General features: G+C 48.7%; 1 protein-coding gene across 2 annotated transcripts; it reads left to right on the top strand.

The window, feature by feature from the left end:
* Positions 1-250: 250 nt before the first annotated feature.
* Positions 251-6,816, top strand: LOC129622323 (CLAVATA3/ESR (CLE)-related protein 4A-1-like). 2 transcript variants are annotated; one of them, XR_008699901.1, is made up of 2 exons: positions 251-349; positions 3,744-3,864. XR_008699901.1 is itself a non-coding variant. In XM_055539053.1 (2 exons), the coding sequence occupies exons 1-2, from the start codon at positions 269-271 to the stop codon at positions 6,734-6,736; spliced, it is 786 nt and encodes a 261-aa protein (XP_055395028.1). In that variant the 5' UTR covers positions 256-268; the 3' UTR covers positions 6,737-6,816. The 2 variants fall into 2 exon arrangements, 1 of the variants encoding a protein (XP_055395028.1); XM_055539053.1 differs by lacking the exon at positions 3,744-3,864 and adding an exon at positions 6,032-6,816 and having other exon boundaries at positions 256-349.
* The last annotated feature ends 7,358 nt before the right edge of the window (positions 6,817-14,174 follow it).

Here is a 14,174-nt window from a genome sequence, read left to right on the forward strand (position 1 = left end):
GTTTCGATCCCTGGTCAGGGAACTAGATACAACCACATGATTCAACTAAGAGTTCACATGCTGCAATGAAGATCAAAAATTCCGCGTGCCACAACTCAGACCTGGAGCAGACAAATAAATTCTAAAAAATAAAAGGTCAGCATCTCATATTATCCCAGGTAGGATTTGCTCTCTCACCAGCTTTATTTTGGGTGTCCTTAATCCACTAAGACATTTCCCCCCTTCTCCCTCTTTCTTTTTAGAGCAGTAATTCTTCACTGTTCCTTCCATGGAATCTCCTGGATGCCTTTGTCCTCTCTCTGAGGATGTTCTTGCTGTAGAAACTGAAGAAGAGCCTTATGTCAGAGAGGTGAGATTTGGGACAAGGCTATGTGGGACCCACCCCAGACCCGCAGGGAAGGCAGACCTTCTTAAATCAGGACACTCAGGGCAGTTCCCAAGGGCAGAAGGCGGGGGAACCTTGGAGGACACGCCTGTAATAATAGTTGGGGTCTCCATGTGGCAAGCCTGGGTCCCAGTGCTTGGTGAGGATGAACTGGGGCCCCTGCTAGCACGGCGATGCCCCATTGCCAATACCACGGGAGGGGTGAAGATGCTGAACACCCAGTTTGGGGCTTCCTGGGACAGGTTTGGCCAGCTGGGACAATGCCTAGCTGTGTACCCTGGCATCAGCCACTATTTTATGGTACTTGAGTGCCTGGCAAAGAGTAGGGACCTGACAGTTTTTTAATAGGCTAAATGTATGGTGCTTTTAAATGCTAATCACTATTGTAAGAAATGCTGTTCATCCTAAAGAGGTAAGTCCCTATGCTCCCCCAGCCCTGGAGGTCCGGCTGCAAAATCCTTTCTCTGGGCCCCTTCATTCACGTCTGAGCAGCATGGCCAACTGTCTGGGCTTCTCAGGGTCTGTCACCGTATTTGTGTCACACGCCTGTGTGGGGTTCCGCACCCACATGGTGCTCCAGGGTTCACGGCAGTCTGGCGGTCAGTGCCCGCCGAAGCCCACGTCACCTGCAAAGTCAGGTGCCTGGCTCCCGCACCCGCTCCCTGAGCTGGGTTCTCAGGTCTCTGTGGGATGTTTCTTTCGATGAGTTCTGCAAGCTCTTGCTTTTACCTTTCTTTGACTTATATTTTAAAACCATTTGAGAACTAAAATATCAGCTGCCATACCATTAAACAAAGATGTTCCAGCCATCAAACCTTCACATTACAACCACTGGGATGGTGAGCCCTGAGGGGACTCAGGATGAGAAAGCACAGGATGCTGGCCCCAGAGAGCTGAGGCGCAGTCACAGGAATGACTTGAGCGAGCCCAGACTCTTGCATCTTCCCATACATAGAAAAGGGCTAAATTTCTTAAGATATTTGGTTTTCCCTTAGTAACACTCATCTTTTGATGTTCCAAACACTTAGTCTTCTGTTGCAAAAACTTGGAGATCAAACCAGTTATTCCTAAAGGAAATCAACTCTGATATTCACTGGAAGAACTGATACTCCAATAGTTTGGCCACCTGTTGTGAAGCGCCGACTCACTGGAAAAGCCTCTGATGCTGGGACAGATTGAGGGCAGGAGGAGAAGGGGAGGACAGAGGAGGAGATGGCTGGATGGCATCACCGACTCAGTGGACATGAGTTTGAGCAGACTTGGAAAGATAGTGAAGGACTGGGAGGCCTGGCGCGCTGCAGTCCATGGAATGGCAAAGAGTTGGACATGACTGAGCAACTGAACAATAGCCTATATATTCTAGCTCCCTTGCTTTGCCTCTTTGTAACAGTTTTCTCAGCATTACCTGAGGTGCTGTGTCCTGAGTTTGAAGTCCTCAGAAAGTCTGCGGAATAAAACATAACTCTCAACTTGTGCATTTTTTTTTCAGGTGACACATTTTTATTTTTAAAAAATTTAAAAAATATGCAGACATATAGAGGACTCATAAATGTCTGTGATCACAGCATGCAGAGTGGGTAGTTAGAACTATTTTGTCATTATTGCCCTAAGTGGCTGCTTTTTAAAAATTAATTAATTTTAAAGTTTACTCATTTCTGGCTGCACCAGGCCTTGGTTGCGGCAGGTGGGCTCTTTGTTGTGGCTTCTCTCTCCGTGTAGCACACAGGCTTGGTTGCTTCCTGGCATGAGGGATCTTAGTTCCCTGGCTAGGGATTGAGCCCGTGTGCCCTGAAGCGGAGGGTGCATTCTGAACCACTGAACCACCAGGGAAGTCCCTGCCTATGAGGCGAGAGGAACGAGGACTCAGGCGGGGCTCTCTGCCCACTGCCCCAGGCTCGTCTCTGTCCCACGAGATGCCACCTTCGGTTCTGACGTGTTTCCTTCCAGCCCGCTTCTTACACTTCTGCCCGCAGTTCACCTACATAGCCAAAGGAGTACAGAAGTTTGCACTGAAAGACCGTCTTCTGTCACAGCATTGGTGGCTGATATGATTTCACTGGATTTCCTTATAATTCTTTCCTTCCTCTCTGCTGAGGTGTTTGATACCACAGCCGGGTCACCCTGTGGTGAGATATATACACAGCTGTTTCGCCCTGATGGCTGTGTATATGCAGTGCTCAAATGCACAGACTTTGGAAAAACAGAACGAGAAAGCTGCTCTTCAGTGTAATAAAGTTAGCAACTATTCCTCATCATCGAACACCCACTCCAGAATTAGATTTCCCCAATTATCTCAAAAATGTCTTCGAGTTGGTATGTTTGAGTCAGGGCCCCTATGTATGGAGGACTGCTTTTCTTGCATTTAAAACAATTTTTTATTAAAGCGTAGTTGATTTACAATGTGTTAATTGCTGTTGTACAGCCAAGTGATTCAGTTTTACATATATATGTATATATACATACACACACATTCTTTACCGTATTGTTTTCCATTTTGGCTATCATAGGATATTGAATATAGTTCTCTGTGCTGTACAGTAGGACCTTGTTGTTTATCTACCTTCTCCTGCATTTTTTATTTTATTTTATTTTTTTTGTGCTACAAGCATGAGGAAGCCAGATCACTTGCCTGGAGAACATTCTGAGGTTCCTTTGTCTTCTGGGGGCCATCAGAGAACCCTGTCTTGGTCCACTCAGGCTGCTGTAAGGCAACTCCGCAGCCTGAGCTGCTTAGACGTGGATCTGGGGCCTGAAGTCTGAGATCAGAGGGCCGGCGAGCCCAGGGGAGGGCGTGCTTCTGTGCCGCAGGCATCTCCTGTCCTCACATGGTGCAAGGGCAGAGGAGCTCTGTGGGGCTTCCTGTGTGTGTGTGTGTGTGTGTTAGTTAGTGATGTCTGACTCTCTGTGGCCCCATAGACTGTAGCCTACCAGGCTCCTGTGTCCATGGGGTTCTCCAGGCAAGAATACTGGAGTGGTTGCCATTCCCTTCTCCAGGGGCTCTTCCTGACCCAAGGGTCAAATCCAGGTCTTCTGTATCACAGGCAGACTCTTTAGCACTGAGCCACCAGCAAAGTGGGGCCTTCCTTATGAGGGCACTGATCCCATTTTTGAGGGCTCTGCCCTCTGGACCAAATCACTCCAAAGTCCCACCTCCTTATACCATCACCTTGGACATGAGGTTTTCAACATATGAATTTTGTGGGGGACGCAAACATACAGACCATGGTAAACCTTACCTACCATTGTTTTCCCAACCAATGGATGTTCTTGTAAAGGCTGGGCTAGAGGGTCCATTTCTCTGGCAAGAATTCTTGGTAGATGGAGGTTTTTTTTTTGTTTGTTTGTTTGTTTTTTAAAGATTCATCACTGTTTTGTGTATCTAAGAGCTTGATCTAGTGAGCAAGACTTTAACCGCTGAACAAGCTGTGTTCTTTGACATCTCCACTGGGCCGTCCTTGGACACTGGCTTGATCCCACCCTTCTGCCTTCAAGCCAAGCTGTAGCACACACTCTTGTGTCTGCTTCCTTACACATGTGTACAAGAGGGTCTTTGGGGTTTTGCTCAGGTATGTATCAATAATTGCTATGAATAATCTCTTTTTACTGGAAATAAAAATCCCTCCCTATTTATGATAACTAAGTCCATAGCACTCAGTGAACCCAAACATCACTGTTTATTTTTCAAACAGTGGATAATTTTTAAGTTTCACTTTCAAATAGTATATGCTAGTAACAAAAGAATCAATAGCTTCATTTATAAAGTAAAAAATCACCCTGAAATCTTCTCTTGCTGTCACCATGATTAATAATTTGTTGACTATCCTTCCAAATATTTTTCTATTCACACTTGAACATAAATATATGCACATCTCATACAACACAATAGGAATGCTAATATACATATTTTTATGGCCAAGTTTCTTTTTTTAAAATGTATGTTTCATGAGCATCTTTCCACATGAATATGCTCACATCTAAATAATTTCTTTTAACAGCTGGACAGCATTCAATGGCCTAGGGATGGTGTGATGGTTAATTTTATGTGTCATCTTGACTGGCCATGGGATGCTCAGATAAAGTGTTATTTCTGGCTGTGTGTGTGGGTGTTTTCAGTTGAGATTAGCATTTGAATCAGTGGGCTCAGGAGTGGGCGATGGGAGGCTGGGGCTGGTATCTGTACTTGAGGGTGCGGGTAGCTGGGAGCCTCTGGTTTAAAGGGCAGTTGACTCATAGGGAACTGTGTCAAGTTCAGACTCCAGAGTCACTCATCCAAAATGTGAAGCACCCATTCTATGCCCAGGCACATGCCTTGTCCTGAGCAGTTGCTGCTGCTGCTGCTAAGTCACTTCAGTCATGTCTGACTCTGTGTGACCCCATACACAGCAGCCCACCAGGCTCCCCTGTCCCTGGGATTCTCCAGGCAAGGACACTGGAGTAGGTTGCCATTTCCTTCTCCAGTGCATGAAAGTGAAAAGTGAAAGTGAAGTCGCTCAGTCGTGTCCGACTCGTAGCGACCCCATGGACTGCAGCCTACCAGGCTCCTCCGTCCATGGGATTTTCCAGGCAGGAGTACTGGAGTGGGGTGCCATTGCCTTCTCTGCCTGAGCAGTTGAAATCAAAACAAATTACAAAAAAATCCCAGCTTAACTTAAAATTATTAACAGGTGCAGTTTTGTATACAGGGCCCTGGCATGCTGCCTCAGTTGGTTGCTTTGTTGTTCAGTCACTCAGCTGTGTCCGGCTCTTTGCGACCCCATGGATTGCAGCACACCAGGCTGCAGTTTTCATTATCCCTGTTTTTCACTATCTCCTGGAGTTTGCTCAGACTCACGTCCATTGAGTCGATGATGCCATCCAGCCATCTCATCCTCGGTCGTCCCCTTCTCCTCCTGCCTTTGATCTTTCCCAGCATCAGGGTCTCTTCCAATGAGTCAGCTCTTCCCATGAGGTGGCCAAAGTAGTAGAACTTCAGCTTCAGCATCAGTCCTTCCAATGAATGTTCAGGGTTGATTTCCTTTAGGGTGGACTGGTTTGATCTTGCTGTCCAAGGGACTCTCAAGTCTTCCCCAGCACCACAGAGCATCAGTTTTTCAACACTCAGTCTTCTTTATGGGTGAGCCTTTCTTGGCTGCTAGGTTATGTCTTATTGACCCTAATACATAAGTGTTTACTTTTTGGGACACAGAACAGTGCAGTAGAGAGTCTGCCAGCCACCTCTGTCCTTGTTGAATCAGGTCCCTCTGAAGTAGGCTGAGTCTTCAGCACGGTTCCTGGCCTGCTGCTCCAGCTTGACACATGGTTACGACTCTTCCTGCCCCTCGGCTGCAGGCTCACCTCTTGAAGCCTTGTCTCCGGGGAGGGAATGTCTTAATGGTGGCTGCCCTTTGGGCGGAAGGCACTCACTGAATCAGGAGTGCCTTTCCTGGTTGCCCTGTGTTGTGAGTATCACAGTGCCTGCTGAAACACCACTCCCCGCCCTGGAACAGCTCAGGGATCTTCAGTGCTTGAGATGGGCTCCAACAAAAGAATAGGAAGACGCTTTTCAACAAGGTGTTTACCTTCTTATTTTCCTTACCACAGTACCTAAAATTGACATAATTATAATAAACCCTTTGTTCCAATAGGATTGTTTGTCTGTTACTATAGATGGTGCAACACCTCCATCACCAGATCACCACCTCATCACCACAGCATCAGCTCCACCAAAGCCATGGCACACACAACCCCACCACCATCGCCAGATCACTGCCACCATCACCAGATCACCACCACCATCACCAGATCACCGCCACCATCGCCAGATCACCGCCACCATCACCAGATCACCGCCACCATCACCAGATCACCGCCACCATCGCCAGATCACCTCCACCATCTCCAGATCACCACCACCATCACCAGATCACCGCCACCATCGCCAGATCACCGCCACCATCACCAGATCACCGCCACCATCGCCAGATCACCGCCACCATCTCCAGATCACCGCCACCATCACCAGATCACTGCCACCATCACCAGATCACCGCCACCATCACCAGATCACCACCTCATCACCACAGCATCAGCTCCACCATAGCCATGGCACACACAACCCCACCACCATCGCCAGATCACCGCCACCATCGCCAGATCACCGCCACCATCTCCAGATCACCACCACCATCACCAGATCACCGCCACCATCTCCAGATCACCGCCACCATCACCAGATCACTGCCACCATCACCAGATCACCGCCACCATCTCCAGATCACCGCCACCATCGCCAGATCACCGCCACCATCGCCAGATCACCAGCACCATCGCCAGATCACCAGCACCATCGCCAGATCACCGCCGACACTGTGATCAAAACCCCCAGTACTACTATGGTCACTGCAGTCACAAGCACGGACTCTAGTGCCACCACCACCACCGTGATCACGTCACTACTAGCACCCCCAACCCACGCCCCACCGTTGCCCCCGTCAGCAGTGCCGCCGTGGCCGCCAGCGCCAGCACCGTCACCAGCATCGCCTCCAGCCACGTTCCCGTCACCAGCGCCACCGCTGCACACCACACGCCATCGTCACCAGCGCTGCCCAGGCCAGCACCACCGTCACCGCCAACACCCTCACGCCACATACGGGCAAGACTTCGCTGCAGAGGTCTTCAAGTCACATTTGGGAAACCCTCAGACTCTGATGAACCCCTGAGGGGTGGAGTGGAAGTGGAGACAGAAGCCACTAAGCAGACGTGGGTCCCGCTCATCCTCTTCCACTCAGGCTTCAATCTGAGACAGCGCCATTATCTGCTTTTCCTGTTGGAGTTCCTCCTAAAATGCCACCAAGGTTCCCAGATCTTAAAACCCACTGAAGCCACGGTGTGCATAGTGCTTTATCCCACCAAGGAATTTTTTCCAGGAAGTGTTTAGGAAAGTGCAAATGCCCGAGGAGGGCACACACGCAAAGGAGAAACACTGGGTGTTTTTATCACGGAGAACGGGGTCGCCACGGGTGGTGCTGAGGAGAGAGGCCTGGACCCCACACTCGTGGGCTTGTGTCATGGAAGACAGCTGGAAGGGAGTGGAAAGGGAGAAGCAAAGGCAAAGCCCGCCTTTGTTTCTGATGTGCATTCAGGACATGATAGGTTAATCCAAGCTTGGCACAGCCAGGAGGCTGTGTGGTTTCCTGCAGGACTGTGCGTGATGACAGGTTTTCCCTTTCACTGCCTGGCCTCTCTGCCCCCTGTGCCCGGCCAGGAAGGTTTTCTGGAAGGGTTTCTCCCTCCACACTCATACTGGAATGTCTTATCCTTGGCGTTGGGGGAGTCTTCTCTCTTTGGGATGAAAAGTGTTGGAGAGCTTTATTGGATAATTCCTCCCTTGAAATTGTACTCTCATTAGATAGGAAGCACATCATGTTTTGTTAAAATCCAGCCTGGAAACAGATCTGAAACTCCCAAGTGGGCTGGCTTTGAGGACGAATTCTTCATCTTTTTTAATATTTGAAAATTTATTTTTAGTTGTTTGGTTGTACCTTGTGACTTGTGGGATCTTAGTTGCCCCACCAGGGACCAAACCTGTGCCCCTTGCATTGGAAATGAGGAGTCTTTTTAAAAAAAACCTTTAATTTTGTCTTGTGGTATAGCCCATCAACAATGTTGTAATAGTTTCAGGTAACGAGCAAAGGAACTCAGCCATACATATATGTGTATCCATTCTCCCCCAAACTCCCCTCTCATCCAGGCTGCCACATAACATTGAGCAGAATTCCATGTGCTATACAGTAGGTCCTTATTTGTTATCCATTTTAAATACAGCAGTGTGTATACAGGTCTACCCCAAACTCTCTAATCCCTTCCCGTCATCCTTCCCCTGCTGGGAAACATAAGCTCATTCTTGAAGTCTGTGAGTCTGTTCCTGTTTTGTAAGTTCATTTTTATCATTTCTTTTTAGATTCCTGGATGTCATAGGATATTTCTCCTTCTCTGCTGACTTATTTCACTCAGTATGACACTCTCTAGGTCCATCCATGTTGCTGCAAACAGCATTATTTCATTCTTTTAAATGGCGGAGTAATATTCCTTTGTATATATGTACCACATCTTCTTCATCCATTCCTCTGTTGATGGACATTTAGGTTGGGTGGGGAGCCTTAACCACTGGGCTGCCAGGCAAGTCCCAACAAACCCGTCGTTAATCTTATCAACAATTCACTCCCTTGTCCTGCTGTATCACATGACAGAACCGTGAGGCCAGCAGAGCATCGTCTGCATTCTAGATGCTCGCCCAACGTGCTTTTCTGTTTCTGCTCCAAGGAGCAACTAGATGGGCATAGAGGTGAGGATGTGGGACTGAAGCCAGAGAGGGATGTGTATTGAGAGGACCAGACTCCAAAGTCTGCTTCTGGGATGTGAGCTCACATCTCAACAGGCAGACAGGTGCTGGTGGGCACAGAGGGCAGCTGTCAGTTGGGGTGCGGAGCTGAGGGCATGTGGCACTCTTGACCTCTTTCGAAGGAATGAAGCCACTTGGCTCTGGCCGGTCCTCACCACGGAAAAATGAGAGCCATGGTTGCCAGATGGTCTGAGCCCCACCACCCCCACAAGATAAACTAGAGTTTTTAAAATGCAAAAATGCCTGATCTTTCAGTGTCTACAACATATTAATTTAAAAAAATGATGATGCTGTGCAGGTCAAATGAACACATATGGGAATAGTATCTGGCCTCTAGATACCTGGTCTGCTTTCTGTCTCTGGTTTATCTAATAAAGGACTCCTGGTCTCCAAGTGAAGGTACAAAAAATGTCAGAATCCACAGCTAAAGAAGGTGGAGTGCCAAAGAATTGATGCTTTTGAACTGTGGTGCTGGAGAAGATTCTCGAGAGTCCCTTGGACAGCAAGGAGTTCAAACCAGTCAATCCTAAAGGAAATCAGCCCTGAATATTCATTGAAAGGGCTGATGCTGAAGCTCTAATACTTTGGCCACCTGATGCGAAGAGCTGACTTATTGGAAAAGATCCTGATGCTGGGGAAGATTGAAGGCAAAAGGAAAAGGGGGTGACAGAGGATGAGATGGTTAGATGGCATCACTGACTCAATGGACGTGAATTTGAACAAGCTCTGAGTGATGGTGGAGGACAGAGGAGACTGGTGAGCTGCAGTCCAAGGGGTTGCAAAGAGTTGGGACATGTCTTCGCAACTGAACAACAGCAGCTACGAGAGGACTTGACTGGTGTAGATACATTTTTCTTCTACATCGGGAAATTTTTAAGAATGCACAGTGGAGCAGCTCTGATCCAAGATGCTCCCGGTTGGGTGTTTGAGGTCCTTTCCCAAGGCTGTCAAGCACTGTGCTCAGACCACTGGTTATGGGTCTGGGGGCTGGTGTTTTAACTGTTGCCAATGCAGATTGCCCCTGTCCATCACCCATTTATTACCTGTAAAATGAGAAGTGGATGGGGTGTGGGGATTTTAAAATGTGTGTGTGTGTTTAACACTCTTATTTAAAACTCAGGAATTCCCTGGTGGTAGGTCCAGTAGTTAGGATTCAGCGCTTATACTGATAAAGGCCCAGGTTCAATCCCTGGTCAGAGAACTAAGATCCTCACCAGCCACTTGGCAAGGTAGAACAAAAACAAAGCAAAACACCAAAAACAGAAACAGAAAACCCCCTCAAAACGAAACAAATGAAGCAGATGAGTGAAGTGCTGCAGCCTCAAACTCACCCCCGCTCCCAGGCCATATGTCTTCCAGAACCTTCATGCCATTTCCCTCATGCTCCTCTAAGAGCCAGGCTGGGGGACACACGTCTGGACGGATGCCTTTAAAGAGGGGGAACTTGGCCAGAGCTGCTTCTCACTTAGAGACGAAAGTGAAAAATCCAGAACTCCAGGCAGATCGTCTCCAAAGACAAAGCTTATTTTCCTGATGAGTTAGAACTCCCACTTCCACTAAGCAAAGAAATACAGCCTAAAGAAACTGCAGGAACAGGAGATGTGGTCTTGGAGGAGGCATGGGTCCAGGTACTATTTGGCTGTCATTCATTAGTGAAAAATCACAAATTTAATCCTGAGGACGTTGATGGAAAAAACAAGATGGATTACGGCCTACTGGCAAACCCGGCTCCAATGATGCAGGCCGTGTGCTGGTCCAATCCCTCCTCCCATGCATCTGGCCTCCAGAAAAGCAGGGGTCTCCAATGCTGATGTGAAGTCTTGAGGATAAACTTTGATAGAACCAGCAGAGGGAGACAGCCTTTGGAGTGAACTTCGTTCTCAGGCAGCATTTGTCACAGGCACCTGGCACATTTGTGGAATTAGAATTGGAGCTAAGAGCCTCTTGTAGGTTGCAATGGTGATGATAGAAGCAGCTGTGTTGGACATTGTAAGTGGATTTCCTCTTCAGATATGCACAATGACCCTTTGAGCAGATACTTTGACAAATTTCATGAATGAAGACCACCCTCCTACCCCCCTTCCCAGGCATGACAGAGCAGCAGAGTTGGGAGGAGAGAACTGGACTGCCCTGCCCCCAACCTGTTGCCCAGGCCACACTCAAAGCCCTTGATGCTCCTAAGAAGCCAATTCCTGCTTATCCTAGTGGCCTATTGCATTTGCAGGGGACTCTTGGCATTCTTATCCTTAATACCACTGACAGAATCCCTGCTTCCTGGGGGATGAACATGGAGATGAGATATAGTGGGGGTAGCCTTTAGTAGTTCACTGAGTCCTCTCTGCTCTCCCAGCCGATCCCAGGAGGTTCTGTTTTTCTCCCATCAGGGCTAGATCTGTTTGTCCTGTCTGTTCCACCTTTCCTGGAAGATTCTGGGTTAACTCAGAAGCTGAGTGCCAAGGCAGTGAGCACTAACAGTGCCTAATTGCCCAGGCTATGAATTGAATATATCCCCTCCAAATGCGTGCTTCCAAGCCTAAACACCCTATGCCGTGGTGTTAGGAGGTGATCCTATGGGAGGTGATTAGGTCACGAGGGTGGAGCCCTTATGAATGGAATTAGTGCCTTTAATGAAGAGACACCAGGGAGATGGTCTTTCTGTCTCTCCCCCGCATAAGGCACTGAGGCTACAGCCAGAGGACAGCAAAGCAGGGAGGGACTCTTACAGACACTGGATCTGCTATGTCTTGATCTTAGATTTCCAGCCTCCAGAAGTGTGAGAAATAACTGTGTGTGTGTGCTCAGTTGCTCAGTCATGTCCCACTCTTTGGAACCCATGAATTACAGCCCACCAGGCTCGTCTGTCCATGGAATGTTCCAGGTAAGAATACTGGAGTGGTTGCCATTTCCTCCTCCAGGATATCTTCCTGACCCAGGGGTTGAACCTGTGTCTCCTGAATTGGCAGGCAGGTTCTTTACCCTAATTGCCACATGAGAAGCCCTTTTGTTATTTAAGCTAGGGCGTCCCCAACCACTCTGCTATGGACCGCAACTGGTCCATGACCTGTTAGGAATTAGGCAGTATAGCAGGAGGTGAGCAGCAGGTGAGTGAGTGAAGCTTCATCTGTATTTACAACTACTCCCCATCACTTGCATTACTACCTAGGCTCTGCCTCCTGTCACATCAGTGGCAGCATATTAAGTGTAATGCCCTTGAATCATCCTGAAACCTTCCTGAAACCATCCCACCTCATCCCAGTCCGTGGAAAAATTGTCTCCCATGAAACCAGTCCATAGTGCCAAAGAAGGTTGGGGACCACTGGTTTCAGCTGCTCAGTTTCTGGGATTCTGGTTTAGCAGCCCGAACAGATTAAGACAGCTGGGCTTCATTCTGCAGGAAAGAAATGCAAAACTGGGTCCGTCTTTTGCTTTCCACTAGCTCTCCATGACCTTGTCACATCTCGGAGCCTCAGGAGACAGTCACGTAGGGAGTGTGGCTCCTCCAGGTGCTGGGTGAGAGGGCCTGGGTTCCCCTCAAGGATCCCAGGAATGGCAGGCAGCTGGGAAGTCAGGGAAGGAAGAAGATCTGGACAGAGCAAGATGGGGCGAGGAGAGCCGAGAAAGGAGGCGAGGGTCCAGCAGGGCTGCTGGCTCGAGGGCTCGGCCCAGCCTGGAGTAGGGACACTGAAAGGGCTTTCCAGAAGCTGGTGTCTGGGGTTCAAAGCTGGTCCCTTATTTCATAGACGAGGCCTTGAGGACCACGACAGCAGGGGACTCTGACCAGGGCCACACAACGAGCAACGGTGCTGAGAAACAAGGGGCTGGAGTCAGGGCCCAACCACGGTCACAGCTGTGCCACCTCCTGGTTTATGTCACCTTGGGCTTCCCAGGTGGCACTGGTGATAAAGAATCTGCCTGCCAATGCCGAAAACGTAGGAGATGCAGGTTTGATTCCTGGGTCAGGAAGATCCCCTGGAGGAAGGCACGGCAACGCACTCCAGTGTTCTTGCCTGGAGAATCCCATGGACAGAGGAGCCTGGTGAGCTGCAGTCCATAGGGTCGCAAAGAGTTGGTCATGATTGAAGGGGCTTAGCATGCTGGGGCAAACCAGACCTCTTGGAACCTTGCTGTCTCAGCTGCAAAATGGGAGTAAGAATGGGAGTAAGTTACAACATCTGTTGTAACATTTTGGTGAAGCTTGAATAGGTAAAATCATGTTCAATACTGAGTATGCTGCCTGGAATGTTAATCGTTTTCATTCTGCTATTATTAGTGGTTTCAGGGCCTTATTCTTTGAAACCATTGGTTCTTTCTCTTTATGGGTTTATGATTCAATTTAACAAATATTTACTGGATCCATACTGTGTACCCAGTAATGAGGTCAAACATATGGCAACTTGAAGGTTTTGGCCCGCTCCCCTGGAAACCTGCAGTTTCCACGTCGGGGCAGGAGCAGAAGAGATGGCGGTGAGTGTGGTTTTCATGGGAGGGGAAGAGATGGGACCTCCGGGCATGGGAGGAGCTAGAGAAGGAGGCTGGGAAGGGTGATCCTTGCAGCAGGGAAGACAGGAAAGGGAGTGGAACAAGGAGAAAGTTGGAGATGGGAGGAGCTTGCGTGCTAAATAGCTTCAGTTGTGTCCGACTCTTTGTGACCCCGTGGACCATAGCCCTCCAGGCTCCTCTGTCCATGGGGATTCTCCAGGTAAGAATACCGGAGAGGGTTGCCATACCCTCTTTCAAGGGATCTTCCCCATCCAGGGATTGAAACTGCGTCTCTTATGTCTCCTGCATTGGCAGGAGGATTCTTTACCACTTGCACCACCTGGGAAGCCCGAGATGGGAGGAGGGCAGGGGTCTGAGGAGACATTGTTGCTTGCCAACCTTGACCCCACAACCTCGTAAGGGAGAATCTTAGTAGGAAGGAGGCTGGGCAGAGAAGAAACTGACAGAGATACAGTTGATGTCTCTTCCTGCCACTGAGTCAAGACCTGTTGTGTTGTCCCGAGGGAAGGAGGGAGGGTGGGGCTTCCTTCAGAGCTTACACCCTAAAAGGGCACCCAAGGAGGAGAGGTCTTGGGCAGGAGGCCCATGGACACGGCTTTGTGCTCCTGGGGCGAGACTCCTGGCTCAGCCATTCCCTTGCTGTAATCTCTTTGGCTCCTTTAAGTCTCAGTGTCCTCACCTGCGAAGTGGGTCACTGATAACACTGACTTCTATAAGGTCTTTCTCCACATGGAGAAAGACATAGAAATGCCTTATGCCCATGCTTTTTAAGGTTCTTTTTCCTTTTTTTTAAAGAAAAAAATTTAATTGATAATTGCTTTACAGAATTTTGTTGTTTTCTGCCAAACATCAACATGAATCAGCCATAGGTGTATATATGTCCCCCACCTCTTGAACTTCCCTCCCACC

Source organism: Bubalus kerabau, chromosome 11, assembly GCF_029407905.1.
Source record: "Bubalus kerabau isolate K-KA32 ecotype Philippines breed swamp buffalo chromosome 11, PCC_UOA_SB_1v2, whole genome shotgun sequence".
NCBI lineage: Eukaryota > Metazoa > Chordata > Mammalia > Artiodactyla > Bovidae > Bubalus > Bubalus kerabau.